At 30.4% G+C, this 17,620-nt stretch overlaps 2 protein-coding genes and 1 pseudogene across 2 annotated transcripts in view; all 3 read right to left on the bottom strand.

Moving 5' to 3' along the window:
• Window positions 1-3,116: 3,116 nt before the first annotated feature.
• LOC114193063 lies at window positions 3,117-3,998 on the bottom strand (annotated as a pseudogene).
• A 4,463-nt stretch (window positions 3,999-8,461) lies between these two features.
• On the bottom strand, window positions 8,462-10,945 carry LOC114194474 (uncharacterized membrane protein At1g75140-like). The gene has a single exon (XM_028084726.1). It carries the CDS (start codon window positions 10,694-10,696, stop codon window positions 8,735-8,737), a length of 1,962 nt encoding a protein of 653 aa, XP_027940527.1. The 5' UTR covers window positions 10,697-10,945; the 3' UTR covers window positions 8,462-8,734.
• A 4,124-nt stretch (window positions 10,946-15,069) lies between these two features.
• Window positions 15,070-17,620, bottom strand: part of LOC114195663 (outer envelope pore protein 24, chloroplastic-like) — a 2,671-nt gene continuing 120 nt past the window's right edge. The window contains exons 1-3 of the mRNA XM_028086210.1: window positions 17,399-17,620; window positions 16,964-17,323; window positions 15,070-15,485 (exon numbers count right to left, since the gene is read on the bottom strand). The exon at window positions 17,399-17,620 is cut by the window's right edge and continues 120 nt beyond it. Coding sequence (XP_027942011.1) covers window positions 15,405-15,485; window positions 16,964-17,323; window positions 17,399-17,599 — 642 coding nt within the window. The 5' untranslated portion in view covers window positions 17,600-17,620 and the 3' untranslated portion in view covers window positions 15,070-15,404. The remainder of the gene's footprint in view (window positions 15,486-16,963; window positions 17,324-17,398) is intronic.

Raw genomic sequence — 17,620 nt, 5'->3', positions numbered from 1 at the left:
CTAAACAATTTTATTTTATTTTATATTTGATTCTTATTTAGTCCTAATCTCTTCTTGAAATTGTTAGTATGATAAATTATACGGTTAAATATAATGTTTAATACATATTTTATGACAAATATGAACACTTTAGAGACAACAAACATACTTAACATTAATTCTTACTATTTAAAACTCTATTAATAACAATAAAATTCATTAATTATTACTTTTTTCATGTTATCAAAATATTAAAAATTTACATAAAAAATATTTTAATATATATTACCATGCGATAATTTAATTAATTATTTAAATTATTAAACTTTTAAAAATCACATCTATCTATTATATATAACTATAAATATTTTTAGATATAATTATTTATTTAGTCTCTTAATTTTTTGGCTTGGTTCAATTTGGTCTCCTTATTATTGGTTGGTTTAATTTGGTCTCCTTATTATTATGGTTGGTTCAATTTAGTTTCCCAATTATTTAAAAGTGTTCAATTTGGTCCTCTGTCAAGTTGGAGTTAACAACGGACACGTGTCAAGCCATGATTTTTTTTTTAAAATTTTTCATTTTTTTTCTAAAAATTTATAAACTATTATGTGTCAGGTTATCATCATGCCACGTGACAATTTATAGTCTTAACATGTGACAGTGGTAAAAGTTGTCTTCAATTTAGTCTTATATTTAATTTTTTGGTTCAATTTAGTACCCTATTTTTTTAAACAGTCCAATTTTTAGTACCCTATTATATTGAAATGAAATGCATATGTACATATTGTTGTTAAAATAAAATATAGGAATATTGAGAACTTTGGTCTCGTGCAAAAGTAATGTCCACACATAAATAATCAACTTAAACAAAACTGCAAATACAATGTAAGATTGATGTTAATATTTTTAAACAAAAATAAATGTAGGTATTGTTATCAAGGTATACTTTAAATTTATAATAACTAATTCTTGATAGGTACATACATTTTATTTTAATTTTGTTTGAAATGTACATTGAGTTATATATTATATTGAAATGAAATGCATATATACATATTGTTATTTAAAATAAAATATAGGAATATTGAGAACTTTGGACTCGTGCAAACGTAATGTCCACACATGAATAATCAACTTAAACAAAAATGCAAACATAATGTAAGATTGATGTTAACATTTTTAAACAAAAATAAATGTAGGTATTGTTATCAAGGTAGACATTAAATTTATAATAACTAATTCTTGATAGGTACACACATTTTATTTTTGTTTGAAATGTACATTGAGTTATATATTATATTAAAATGAAATGCATATGTACATATTGTTGTTAAAATAAAATATAGGAATATTGAGAACTTTGGTCTCGTGCAAATATAATGTCCACACATGAATAATCAACTTAAACAATCAAAACAATTATAATTTTGGAATATGAAACCATTTATGAGTTATTTATGTAACCATTTAATAAATATTTATTGATGAATTGGTAAATGTAAACAATTTTAATATAGGAATAATATATTAATTACTTGATTTATAAAAATTATTTTATTTGGAATATGTTTATATTGAATATAAATTTTAATTTAAATACTAAATGATATTTAGTAATAAATAACAAAAATAATTATTAATCAACCAAATTTGGAAATAGATGATGACAAAAACTTTGGTAAATGAAATATACAAATGAAGTTTTCAAGTCTTTCTGAAAATGTATTTTGTGAATATCATTTTAGGTCTTTTTTTAAGTGTTGAAATCCGAAATTGTTAAATGATGAAAGCGTGTGAGAGAGATTGAACAATATCTGAAACAGTGCAATGATGATCAAACAAAGAGAAGTTCTAGATGAGAGACGTAAATGAAGGGTGAAATGTGAAGATAAGTAAATGTATCTTTTGAATATTTTAATCTGAATAAGTTGAATCATAAAAGCGTGTTGGAGATGAAACAATAAATGGAGCAGTTGAAATATGTGGACCAGTGCAAGGATGATTATCTTAAGCAGTGCAAATAATAATGAAGAAAATATTTATACAAACATGCACCATATTCGGATATCAAGAGAGATTAATGAATTACTTCAATAGTTGATTCTTAATCAATTGAATCATCAGAACGTTTTATTCTGAGTAGTTCAAATTAATGGAGCAGTTCAATTATCTAGATCAGTGGTGCAATGATGATTATTTAGAGCAATACAAATAATAATTACGAAAATTTATACAAACGTTTATTCAGAATTCGTATTCATTATTTAGACGTTATGCAAATATAATTAGAAGTTGTGTAGGGTTTCTTGAACAATGATAAACTTAGATTTCCAATGCAATGATAAATTAAAATTTTCATAGGAAGTTGTGCAGGTTTTCATTGAACGTAGGATGATTGACAGAATAAGTTATTGCATTAAATGGTCTTAAATAGTAATTTATATTTTTCATAATATTAAAAGGTCTTAAATAATAATTTCAGTTTCACATACTATTAAATAGTCTTGAATAGTAATTTATGTTTCCTATACTACTTATTTCCGCTTTCCAACACTGGGACCTAATTTATTACTTATTTATTATTATTTTTGAAATTGTTTATTATTACAAAATTACTAAATATTCTGTAAAGTAAAGGTTCATGATTGAAATCCTGCACCTTCCGCGACGAAGTCATCATTATATGTTCCCGAATTCCAAAATCTTTATTTGTTCATGATTTCCTATACTCTTTTTTACTCCTTCAGCTTAATTCTTTAACATTACTTTTTTTATTTGAATATATACTTTGAATATTGTGAATTCAGAGACTATGACGGTCACTTCTTCGTACTCTTAAATAAATAATCATCATTGCACTCCTGCTTATTTGATCTTCAGACGGAAACGTCTTATTCATTAAATAGTACAGTATCATCGACTTTTAAAGTTTCTTCTTCTTCTTCGATCAAGTTCTCTATAGATCTCTTCTGAATCATCAACGCCGCAGCACATATGGAATCCATCCCTTTTTTTGTTCATGATTCTTTCACATTTCAACTTAGAAGTAACAAAAGGTAAAAATTTATTGTCCTTCTCTATTTCTTTTTTGTGTTTCTACCATAAGTACCTACGTATTTTATATTAGTTTTCGTTAAATATTGTGTCAAAGCACTCAAATTCATGAGATGCCACCTAATCCATCCCTCAATATGGGCAAAGATCTTTCGAATCCCACCTCCTCCCTATTGTCCAAAACGTCATCAATTTGGCACTACAGAAAACAAAAATAAGTCAGCTTTTTTACTAACGTAAAAACTTGAGACAGCATTTCATCTCATTTGAATTATTCAACAGTGTATTTATTATCTACATGCAATCATCATACAATTACATTCAATAGAAAAACAATCTTACTGTATGTCGAAGTGTCAATTTGTTCAGGAAGCTCCTTAATATCAACTTCAAACCTAGATTGCACCTGAAATCGGCATTCAGAATTTTGTTAATAGAAAGCACCGTATGGAGAAAAGATTCCATGATTCCTTACATTTCTTAATGTTGGAGTACAAAAGAAATGTTAATACAACTCCATGAAAGAGAGGGGCTTGACCTGATTAAGAACTTCAGAGTCGGCAGTGGAGGAGACAAAAGTAATAGCAAGCCCCTTCGTGCCAAATCTACCTGCTCTTCCTACCTATAAATTCATAAGTTAAATAGCAAGCCCCTCCCTACTAAGTCAATTGCCACGAGAATCCTTTGCTTCCCTTCCTTGAAGCCTTTGTGATCGTTTCGATCTGAAATGGGTAAATGTGTTAAAACCAAAAATAAGGCTGCAATTATAGATAAAAGTTCACATCTATGCAAATGAAGGGAGTTGAAACGCCCAATCAATCAGTCTACCATACTTTGAATTGAAGCTTCTGAGACACAGACCTTACTTAAAAATCTAAATACTCAGAAGTCTAAGCACATGCCACCAATTTCAAAAGAACTTGTAAATACCTCTCTTCCTGTGACATTGTAGAATGTATGCAGATGGATGGGAAGTTACACTCCACAAGCAACTTGTTCAACTCTGCTGCTCTGCTGACACTCTTGACAAAAATAACTACTTGGTTGAAGTCCAGAGCATCAAGAAGATCATTCAACTTCCCCAGCACCACCATGATTGGATCTGGCGCCTGTTCCTGTCCTCGTTTTCAATATCATAACTCTTAGAACTTCTCAACAAAAAAAAAAAACTAATGAACCATAAAATAAAATCAAATAAAAAAACAAAAACAAAAGCTACAAAATCTAAAAATAAAATAAAGCTTACCCGGGAGAAGAAAATCTATCTGTGCAGGTGTTTATTTGAATTGCTCCAACATTTCACTACAAATCATCAACAACATTTCACCAAAATAAATCACCTTACATAAATTCCCATGAACAGAAAAAAAAATTGGTATTTACTTTGACATTCCCTCTATCAACAACAACTACAAAAGTTCAAAATAAAAAGAAAAAGGAGAAGCATATGAAGCATAACAAAAAAAAAAATCGAATTTTTTTAATCCTCTCTTGCAAACCATCTTAAATCCTTACCTCTCGAAGTCTTGCTTCTCCGAAACTCAAACCTAAAAATTTCAAAATGAAAAGTTCCCAAAAATTAACACAAATAAGCAACCGGCAACATTTTGTAACATTTGAATAATTTTTTTTAGGAACCACAAAGAATGGAGGAGCCGGAGGGATTTAGGAAGAAGGAGAAGTCAAAAGATGCAAACCACCTTAAATCCTTACCTCTCGAAGCCTTGCTTCTCCGAAACTCAAACCTAAAAATTTCAAAATGAAAAGTTCCCAAAAATTAACACAAATAAGCAACCGACAACATTTTGTAACATTTGAATAATTTTTTTTTAGGAACCACAAAGAATGGAGGAGCCAGAGGGGTTTAGGAAGAAGGAGAAGAAAGAAGATGCAAACCACCTAAAAGAATTGCATTACCTTCTGATCCAAAAGAATCAACTCCATATGACGACTATTATCCCGGTTTTGAACAAACCACAAGTCTTTCACTCTAACAGCAAGTTTCAATGTTTCTTTCTTGTCATCAATATCTTTGATGAGATCAAGTTTTCTCGCCATCAGAAGATACAAACACAACCTATACCAAGTTAAAACACAAAGAACGTAATAACACCAACTACAGAATCGGACAAAAAAATAACAGCCACCCTTAAACGGAAAGAACAAACGGAAACCATAACTCATGAAACTCAAAAACACAAAATACATACCTGGCAAACCATACAAAACTGAAACAACAAAAAAAAACGAAGAAAACTACAAAATCACAGAATACATACCTGGTAAACCATACAAAACTGAAACAACAAAAAAAACGAAGAAAACTACAAAATCAAATCTGAACCAACTAAAAAGACAACAAATCTAAATAATCCCAATATCCAAAACTCAAGAACCAAAAATAACACAAACCCACGACGAACTCATAAAACAAAAAAAAAATAAAGACTCAACCACAAAAACCAAAGAAATGGAAGACCTTAAGAAGATGGGTTAAGATACTGCAGAACAGAGAGTAAACACTGAGGAAGAAGAAAATGCAGAACCCAGCTGAAACAATTTTTAAAATACACAACAATGAACTTTGATCGCAAAGGAACTGAGCAAAGGAACTGAGAGCATTAATTAATCCATGCAAATCAATCAAATCATGCAGTACTCCTCCATCTAAGGCGGGAAAACGAAAATGACTTCTTTGGCCACACAATCGAACAAAATCCAAGCTTCATCGTAGGGGTACATTGGTCAGAAACGCAAAATGAGAATGGACAGATGACGGAAGAAGCAAAGTTACCAAAAAACCTTAAAATGGGACAACTGTCAAGAATTTAAGTGGGGGTATTGGGGTCTTTTCCAGAGGACATTGTTTTCATATATTTTAGATTTACTACTTTAAAATTTGAAATATAAGCTTAAATTAAATTTATTTTCATTTTAAGATGAAGTTTCATGTTATCATATTTGGTATGTTTCCTTTTACATAATGCATTAAATATCTCATATACATGAGAATCAAGAAATGACTTTAAATAGTAGAATTAGAAAATTGTTTAATCTATCTATAATATATATATATATATATATATATATATATATATATATATATATATATATAATATGAGATATTCTTTTTTTTTACGTTTCAATATTTCAATTTTATTTTTAATTATTAATTTTAAAATTAATTATTTTATAAATACTTTACTCTTATTTTAATTTTTTTTTGTCTTTAACTATTATTTTTAAAACTTCATTTTGTACATATCTTATTTTTCAAATTTTATATTTAACAATTATTTTAAAAATTAATTATATATTTCTTATTCATCTTAACTCAAATTTTTTTGAAAATTAAAAAAATCGAACACACAAACATGATAATACCTATGTTTTCGCTAGTACTTATTTAAGATTTTTCATTTTTTTACATATTTCTATTTATAATTTTATCTTTTAATAAATATTTGTTTCTATAAATTAAATAATTATTTTATTATTTTTATCTTTTAAATAATTATTTTATTATATTTAACTACTTTTTTATTTAACTTTTTTTAAATTAATTATTTTTTAAACAAAAGTATCTTTAATAAAAATATTATATGTAAAATAAATTAAAAATATTTATAATAAAATTTTAAAAATTATTTATAAATTTTTAATATTAAGAAAAGAAGATATATTTATTTTTGACTAATATTTAATAAAGAAAAATGTTTTTATTATTCTAAAATTTTGAGTTAAAGTAAATGTTAATATTTTTGTAGGTTAAATATAAAAAAATTGAGTCAAGTCTATTATGTAGATTTAACTTCAATTTCATTTTTGCTGAAACTTTTAAGTAATGATTTTTTAAAATACACTTTAATTTTATTTTATAATTTTTATTTTATAAAGTTAAGTTGTTCTAAAATCGTTTTTTTTACTACATATCAATATTAATTTATTTTAGATATTTTAAAATTAAGAATATGTATATGTGTATACATCGATATTTGTTTACATCGTTGATAAGAATGGTATAAGAAAGAAACACAGATAAAAAAACTGATTAATAATTTTAAAATTTTTAATTTTTTTTATGTAGACATATTTCTACCAAATATTTAAAACTTTTGAAAAACAAATTATCTAGTATTCTTCATCCAAACACAACAATTCAGTATATTTTTCATCCAAACACAACAGAATTTGTAAAGGTGATAATAAGTTTGGTAACATATTTAATACTGAATATTGTTTCAACAATCTATGTTTTTATTTATATACTAAAAAATAGAGTTAAAGTAGATAAATCAGTGTTAGTTCTTATAGTTCATTTATTTTGATGAGACACAAAACTCGTATATAATATAAAATAAAATAATAAGTAAAGTTTTATATATTTTAACGAAAATGATTTTTTTATTAATATTTTACTGATAAAGTTAACAAAGTTACTAAATAGAGTAATTTTTTATTTATTTAGATATTACAATAATAAAATAATAAAGTTTTAGAATTTTTTTTATCAAAAATAATTATTTTTCAAACAAAACTTTATGAAAGTATATTTTCCGATATACCAACAAAGGTCACGAGAGAGATATCATTCAAATTAGTAACACTTATAAATAATTTACCTAATCACTAATTGTTAATAAAACGAATAAAGAGATATTATTATTTTGAAAATTTATTACCATCCCTTTGACAACTTTTTAGTTTTAATAATATCAAAGTAAACTTCATATTATTCTAGTTTGTTTCAATTTGAATGATATCAACATGTCAATCAAATTTTTAAGAGAATAATTGTAAGGAATAAAACAATTTCATGATAAAAAAGAGAGAGGGAATTTGTGTAAAAACTTGATAAAATTATTTTTTCTCAAAATAATGTTGAGTCATATGTACAATGAAATTTATCATGTTAAACAAGTTTACACCTTAATTCATTCTACTAGCACATTTTTCTACAATGAGTTGGAGCAAAAGAAACTTTTTATCTGTCTTTTACTATTCATACACTTTTTTTTTGTCAAAAACAAATCATATATCTAATATTACAAATTAACTAACTTCCACTGTTTAAATAGGTGTTGCTATGAACACTTCCTTACTCCTATTTTTGGTTTAACAGATATACAGTGTAAAAGAGAAAAGAAAAACTCTTCCCAGATTATTTTTTCACACTCATTAATCTTACATCAATGTTCAACATGTATGATTCTGAATCTGTTTTCACTCCCAACACAACATTCAGACACAAATTTGGTCAAGCCAACTTCTGATATCCAATGTTTAAGCAACCTATATCCAATGCATGCACAACTCAGAATATGTAGAGTTCAGATTCTCTGCTAGATTTTATTTGTGTTGTTCTCTGTTAAACACTAACATTACATTGAAGTTTATAAATTAAAACTCATTTTAACATATTTTAAAACATCAAAATCAGTGTATTTTGCAAACACAGTAGAGAAATAATACAGAAAAACCTTACAGAGAATCCGGAGTGGGAATGGGAGTAAAAAGGACGAGCAAGTTTCTCAATATAATTTATTTCCCTCTTTTGTGCAACAACTTGAAAGTTAAAAAAGGAAGCAGCAAACCAAATAGCAGAGTGATGCTGAAGGATCTGATAAGATTTAAAGCTAAGGTAAGGAAAGTTGAAACTGGTTAGAAAAAAAAAAGCTCATGCAATTAACTCTCCCACTCAACTGCGCTCATTTACAACTTGGTTTGGTACAAACATGCCCTCTCTTCTCTTGGGAAAACCCGGAGGATCCATGGTGGTGGCCCTATATTTCAGCTCAGAAGCTCCACGAAAATCTGGATCAACCGAGGCTGGTCTAGCATTGTGATCTGAGGAAGCACCAAGTCTATAAGAACTTGCAGCAGCAGCAGCAGCAGCACCAGGATACCTTGAAGGAGAACCATACCTTCTTGGAGGAGCTCTGAGAGCTCCACCTCTAAGATCCATGACTTCAGTGCTTCTTGAGCTAGAATCTCCATAAGATCTATCTGCAGATGCAGATGCCAAAGGTGCATTGGTGGTAGCTGAAGTGGAAGTGAAAGGGTCATCTGGTCCCCATGATGTAAGTGCTTCTTTCTTCTTGGCAAAAAAGTGCCAAGCACCAAACAAGAAAAGCACAAAGAACAACACAGGACTAGTCCATAGCATGGTGTTGAATTCCCCTTTGAAGATAGGTAGATTTGAATGATACATCCCAACATACCCACCTCCAAGCCCAACAATCACAAGTTTTTCCCTGTCAGTGCCTATCAAAGGTATCACTTTTGTTTCAGCATCCAAACCCGGGATTGGACTGTTCAAGAATGATGATCTCAGTTCATCAAGACTTGGGGAGAAAACAAGCCTTGGCACACCAACTCTCACATAGTGTGGAGATGAAACATTGTACACAAAAACCTTCTCAGGGTTAACAATCAGAAGATACCCTTTGATTGCTTGCAGTGCGAGAGGCTCATCCATGTCAAACTTTTTCTTGTATCTCACCCTGCATTTGAAGTTCATCACATCTCCAAGCAACAACACATAAATCATTTCCCCATCTGAGGTAAAGCCATAGGCTTTGGATCGCTCCATGGCATCAAAAACATATGTTCTAGCAACAGAATGGTTCAACCCTTCACACTCAGATTCCCTGATTTTCATACCCCTTAGATCCAATGAACCTGCACCGGTTTCTGTCAAGAACATAAGCCTTTGCTTCAAGAAAGCCAGTGGCCTGCTAGAAGCCATGACAGAACCATACAAGGAACCGTTTTCCTTAAAAACCTTGATCTTCCCACTTGTATCAGCAGACAGAATGTACTTCATTCTCCCCACATAATGAACTTCCAAGAGAGTCACTGGCCTTCCTTCTTCACGGTTTTCAGGTGACACAAACTTACCAACATTCTCCATGAAAAGAGAACTATAATCCTCTCCAGTAGACCCTCCCTCCCAAACCCTGTGCAACAAAATTTCTCCATTTTCATGACCAGTTACTACAAAACTCTCATTCTTGTAAACCGAAGTATAAGAAATCATTGCAGTAATAGAGGACTTCACCAAGGTATCAAACTCAACCAACACATCACCATTCCTCAAGAACACATACACTCTTCCCCTCTCATCACTAACTGCCACATACTTACTCAGCCCCTCGTGATCCCTAAAAGGCAAAACATTTATACAAGTGACCTCAGAATCCAACTTCACAGCAGATGCAAATTGGAACCTCTCAGACCAAAAAGGTGTGTACTTTGTTACAGACATTCCCTTTGCTCTCTCTCCATCTCGGATTTTTCCCTCAAATTCCCCATCTTGTTTACTACTTGATATTGTACCACCATCACCATCATCACCACCCTTTCTTTGATGAGGTAACCTACCCTTTTCTTGAGGAGGGTCAGGTAGCTTTGATTCTAACCTTGCAACTAAATCACTGAGATTTCTCACTAATTCTTCAAGTTTATCCAACAAAACTTGCTGATTCAAATGATTAGTTGTTTGGGGCGGTTCAGGAACAGGTTCCTGACATGAATCGGGGTCCAGCTTCGATTCTACTGAACATGATTTGTGGTCTAAAGGGGTGCTGGAAACATGAAGAGAAAAGGAAAAGAAGAGCAAAAGGAAGATAAAAAACTTGCCTTTTTCCAAATACGCCATTGATTTTGAGGAAGAAAATTGGAGGGTGTGTCTTGGAAGTTGATGGATCTGGTAATAGGAAATTTAGCAGATATCCATGTAAGATACAGGACAGTGTATTGACTGAGGTTGAATTAGGGCTAACATGTGAATTAAGTAACAGAAAACAAGACAAAAAACTAAATTGAGATCAGTTCAAATGTTCTGTAACTGAGGATATATGATCTGGTCAGATATAGCTTTGTTTGGACCATATCTGCATCAGATAATCCTTAGATATTGACTAATTAAAGTTCTACATTCATTCTCTTGGAAAAATTTATAATCCCACATTTTTTTTAAGGTAATTTTTTTTTTTATTATATAAGTATCTCCATGATTTGTACATTTTAAAATAAACTTTATAAATATGTGCTAAACCCTTCTACATGGATATTACTTTTTCGGTTTTCTTTAAATCATAAAAGTGACATTTTCATGCATATATATATATATATAGAGAGAGAGAGATGGAGAGAGAAATGTTGAGGATATAAATTTCTATTTTAGGAATTATGTATAATAAACTTAATAATTTTTGTAGAAACTAATTAATAATTATATTTATTATAATATATTGTTAATTGTCGGATTAAAATATAATTATATAATAAATAATCATGTCATGATGTCACCAAGTTGGGTACATAATTTAAGATTGACTATTGGTAACATTCAAATTCAAATTGTATATTTGAAAATTACGTTATACACATATAAATATCATGTCACTTAGTTAATAGACTATTACACCGGACAAAAATCATCAAATAAATACTTTAGAAGGTTATTTTTTTTAATTTAAAAAATGTGTTTAAGTTTTTCATTTCAATCCATGCAGTGATTTCTTTTTAACATTTAATTTGACAGACAAATTTAAAATATTTTGTTTATAAACTCTAATTTCAAATTGAGCATCTTTTAGTTCTGGCATCTGTTAAATCAGACCACCAACTCATTATAAAAGCTACTTGCATCACTTACTTTACTAACTATAAATAAACAATTTCTAGTTCAATAAATCAAATCAATTTTCAATTTATAATCAAAGATCCTATCAAAGGCATCAGTATATTTCAATTTCTCTCTATATTTTAATTTTAATTTGGGACTTTTTGTTGATTTATTTTTATGATAGAAGTTTTTGGTGGAGATAGTGAGAAGATGACTTTAGACATAGAAAAAAAAAATTGAATGAAGGTTTTCTAATATTTGCACACATTTTTGCAAAGTTGGATTTTAGTAAAATAAATAAATAAAATACCCAAAATGAAATAAAGATAAGCAAAAAATATTTTTTTTCAAGCAAGATAAAAAGATTAACTATGACAATAAATCATCATTTCCTCTCTTCTGCATGTGCTAATTTTAATGTATGTGACTAATGTTGGTCCCATATGCTGAATTTTTAGCATTCTAGACAAAGACTTAATTATTAATGTCACTAGTATTAGAAACATACCATCTTCCAAAATATCAATATATCATTGAGCTAAATTTCATCCAATTATCTTTTTAGACATTTATATAATAAAATATTTATAAAACAACAATAAATAAATAAACATTTTTTAATGACATGAGATATAAAGTTTATGCTATTGTTTTATAAGCACTACTTAGAAGATTAAACCTTACTCGGTCCATAATTTAAAGTAGAAGAAAAAAAAACTGATCTTAGTTGGATTTTCAGTAATATAAAAGGTAAATGAATATTAAAATAAAAAAAATGTTTATAACATGTTTATGGAGATGTATTTATGTAGTGTATATCAAACACGATTTTAAATACAAGTAGTGTAACAAAAAAATACAATAAAATATTACATAGTGTTTGGGATCTACATGATTAGGAAATCATCTCTTTCATAAAATAAATAACATGTCATCTAAGCTTTTGTATAAATGATTATATTTAAAATCATTTTTGTAATTCTATATTTTGATCTTAAATATAATACAAAGTTATTCATATTCACTGTCATTATTTTTTATTCTTAAACGAAAAAATAGCAAATTCATATAATGTTTAAACTAAAATCTTGATAAAAATATAAAAACTTGGTAAATACATCTTTAAGATTATCTTTATAATTTTGACCTTTCTGAACTCAATTACCTCTTCAATAAAGTGTAGTCTTATATAAATGTTTTTAGAACTCTAATAATAAATTTGTTGATCAAATAACGGATTGCTGAATTCACAAAAGTACAAGAGATTTGTTTATATAGAAATTTATAAGTGTGCCTTCATACATACTAGTGTATTTCACTTTTAGAAAAATTAACTCATTCCGAGTATGATTTTACCCCGAATTAAAAGGAATGGACAATGCTTTTATATTTATATTAGTTTTCAAACAAAATAAAACTAGTGATGATAAAATTAATATCTTGTGCTTATACTCTATAAGAGGTACAATCATAACACAATGTTGTCTTCTATGTCTCTTATGTTTTATTTCACATAACTTGTTTATGTTGGTAGTGAATGTTATGGAATAAAACGAGATCAACCGTATGACTCATGTAATGTAATAGTTATCACATTGTACGATTTATGTTATATATCAAACAACACTTTGTATTGTATTTTTGATTAGGGATGGTAATATAGGCCTGGCTTGTCAGGTCGACTCGTAAAAAAAATGCGGGGTTGGTCAGGGTAGTAAGCCCGCAAACCCACAGTGGCCCGACTCGAATAAGCCCACGCAGACTGGTTGCGGTCCGCATAAAAAAAAAAACTTGCACTTGTGTATATTAATTATTTTTTTTATGAATTCTTGCATTAACGTTTCAAATTCTTGTATAACTGAAAAAGACAAGTATTATGTATTTTTTAATGTGCTAAAATTTAAAGAATGTATTGTGTATGTCATAGTATGAATATGATGAAAATGTTGAATTATTAATTTATTATCCAACTATCCAAAGTCTTTACTTAATTTTGTGAACTTCTTAAAGTTTCTCAATTTTATCATAAGAATTAAAAAAAAGCGGACCAGCCCGCGGACCCGTAGACCAAGTGCGAGGCGGGACAGACCAATGATTGCAGCCAACATAAATTGTACATGACGGGACAGGACGGACCAGTCCGTGATGTATAAACCTTATGTGGGCCGAGTCTAAACGAGTCGGACCACCTGCATTGCCATCCCTACTTTTTACGCAATTTAATGATCTTGGTGATTACTCGTTTTCTCTTTGGTGATGTGAAGTGTCACTATATCTCAGTGGTTATCGGAATGTGCAAATGATAGAATATAATTTGAGTGAAAGTTGAAAACACCCATAATAAAAGAAGGCTTGAAATTGGTGAAAAGACTTATAAACTTTCAACGTCAAACTTCCAATAGTAAAATTTAACATATTGTAATAAAGCACTGATTCAATGCAGTCTTAATTTACTACACCGCTTTTGAAACCTTTTATTTTTCTTAAATTTTGACTTCAATGCAAGGACTCCTAATCACATTAATATTTTATTTAGCTGTAGACAAAAATATCCATTTTCAAGAGAAAAAAATAAACTTTTATTCTTATAACTTTTTGTTCCAATTTTTTTTTGTCATATCTATATACTTAAATAAAAAACATCATTAAAATTATGATTTTAATGTGATATATCCTCAAATGAAAGGAACAGATTCAGCATTGACTTTTTCTCAGAAATAAATTAGGTAACTTTCAATGCATTTATATTTATCTTGGTGTAGTTTAACTTTGATTGAATGATAATGAAACTTCAGCCAACAGAAAAACAACAAAAAGGAGTGTGACTTTCAAAACTGACTTTTGGGTGCTCATAATCCATACACACTAATTTATCTTGCTATCACTAGCGGTTGAGTTCAAAAATTGAAAATTTTCACCGTTTTGTTATTATTAATTATTACAAACTTAATCTTAACAAACTTCTAGTAGCTATAAAAAAAACGGCGTTGCCACGACAATGATTCAATGCATTCACGCCTCCACGGTACAACCAAAACAATTGCTTATTCAGAGTATGATTCACTCTACCTAGTATTTTTCCTTCTCATAAAGCTATAACTACAGTTTGAATTCCAGAATCACGTTCAACCACTCCCAATTATGATTTTAATAAACATATTATCAGCAATAAAACTGTCAATCATGCTATGTATCAGTGACTGATACAAACCACTCTGCAATTTGCTTGCTGTACACAAACTCTAATTCAACTAGCTATAAAATATATTTATATTGTCCCACAAAAGTTTTTTTCAAATTGCCAAGATAGTTTAGATGTTTGGATATGCAACATAAAGTGATCCAAATATGTTGTAAACTTCGAACTTACATTGAAAATACCAGCTCCGGAAGTCATGATAGAACAAGATATCCTTCAAACATTATAGTAAGAATGGAAAAAGGATAGATCAAACAGAAAAGCTACATAAAATGACTTCTATGAAAATAAAAGTGCCCATATTTTATGGGCAAGCAATTACAGGATGTTGTAATGTGGGGAAAGTTCTGTAGTTTAAAAATCAAATGCGAAGTTGCTGGTGGACAATTAATGCCAGATTGCTCATAACATGATCAAAATACTTTCAAGCACATAATATAATATTCAGAGGCAAAATATGCCCAATGGTGATCGAAAAAGCCTTCAAAACTTGACAGTAAACCTATCAAGCAATTGAAACAATATATTGGAATCAAGCTACATCTCAAAATTCCATGTGGTCTCAGCAATAAGTTTGGGAGCTTTCAATTCCTCAGCCAAGTTAACAGATGCTAGAATCTGGAAGACAAAGCTTAAAGTTAGAAAATATGTGTGAGAAACAACAAGATGATACTCAGGAATTACTTAATTATATTGGGGAGGGGGAGTCAATCCATTTAACCAAATTTAATGCAGAAAATAGATTATAGCAGAATCCTAAGAGTCAAACCTAAATTGATTAATTTATTAATAGAAGAACACACAAGGCATCCATAAGTCATGTACGAACGGTTCTAACTTCTAACATTTCCAAGACTAAAATATATTTAAAAGAAACGGAGAGCAAGAAAGATCACAACCATGACCAGTATCTTGTTGTATGTATGCCGCCACATATGTAAGCAACTAATTAAGGCTAGGAAACTTAAGGGAAAAATCAAGACTACAGTATAAAGCATTGGCAACTTTCAAGTCAAATGAGAATGAATAAAGATAATCAATCAGTACACATTGCATCCCTTCTTTGACCAATAATTGTCCATTTAGGATGCTGATCGAATTATTTATGGTTCACAATATATATAATAAATAATCCGATACAGCCTTTACACTGATTGTTAGCACCCAAGAAAGGTGAAATTTCCGGTCCCCCTTATCGCATTTCCAGCCAGCAAATTGTGCCTCCTCGCACATAACCAACTTCACGATAAGCTACTGGCTTCATTATATTCAAACACCCCAAGATGAATGACTACATCCTCAGTATAACAGTCTTCATTCATAAGCTTAATCATCAGTCAACTAAGAAACGTTCCCTTGGTAAATGAACCCTTGAGGTTCCTTCTACTAAAAATCAACCATGAGCGAATGCTCTAGCAATATTCAATAGAAAAGCATACAACAAGACTCGTTGAACCAATGACCAAAATTCGTAATTATTTGCTGAAAGAGATTAAAGTTACACAACACACTAACACGCAAAGTTCCTCATCCAAAATCAACTCAAGCAAAACACAAACACATGAAAAAGAAAATCTTAGATTTTGGATTTACATCTAACTCAATCTCAAATTTGGGATGACCGTTACACTTCCCTCGCGCTGAAGACTAAACGTTACAAGCATATGCTTAAAAGCTAGCTCATACAATTAAGTTATCTTTCACATATATTCATTCACTAATTTTAGTCCTATCATTACTCCATCAAAGATCACTAATACCTCATCTTAAAGACAAAACATATCAAACGTGGCATTATCAAAACTAACCACCTGCAAACGGTCCAAACGGAGTAGCCTCAATGACCGAACAACAAGATTCTAAAACCATATTAGAATTTGGGGTTTCCTTCAAACCTCAAAAGCTAACACATGGCATGGACTAGTTTGAATTTGTTAGTAAATCCCGAGTCAAATATGAGATCCACTCCACATATCTATAAACTCTACCAGAAACATCAAAACTCAAACAAATAAAAATTCTCACAAAAAAAAAAAAAGAAAAACAAAACCACAACTATCATCTAAATATTCATATTGATTTGCGGATTGCCTCACCTTGAATCCAGCATTGTGTTTGGGATTCCGCGCCCACTCAACTCCCAAAACCTTGCTAGATGTCTGGTATGTGGCCCTCAACGAGTCATCACCGTAAACCTTTCTCGAAACGGCGAAATCCCACGAGTTCTTCGCCACATCATAGGTGGGTTCAATCGTGGTCAACCCCTTGTGAACATAACTGTACTTCAACTTGCAGTTCCCCGAGTCCAGCGCGTAATTCGCCGAAACCTTGTTAGCAGGATCCAACACAAAGGTCCCGTCCAGGACGGTCCGGTTATCCCCTCTGCTATGCATGTAGTTCAAATTCAACGCCCTGTCCCCAACCCTAACCGTGTTCATGAAATGGAACCGAATGTCCTGCAAGAAAAACGGTGTCAGAAAAGGCTATTATTGAAGTAGTGGAAGTGGCTGGAATTTGAAAAAAAATGGAACCTTTTTGGGAACGTTGTAGTCGACGATGAAGGAGCCGGGTTTCTCGACGGCGAGAGACAAGCCGGTGAGGCTGGGGCCGTTGATGAAAGTGGCTTCCGTTACGGAGGCGCGGAACTTGACGTCGGCGGCGTTGACGGCGACGGTGGCGAAAGCGGCGCCGTTTTTGTCGACATCGTACTTGCCTTTGAGAGTGGCCTTCATTGTAAACAACGGAAGGGAAGT

This window comes from Vigna unguiculata, chromosome 8, assembly GCF_004118075.2.
Source record: "Vigna unguiculata cultivar IT97K-499-35 chromosome 8, ASM411807v1, whole genome shotgun sequence".
Lineage (NCBI taxonomy): Eukaryota > Viridiplantae > Streptophyta > Magnoliopsida > Fabales > Fabaceae > Vigna > Vigna unguiculata.
This window is presented reverse-complemented; position numbering and strand designations above follow the sequence as displayed.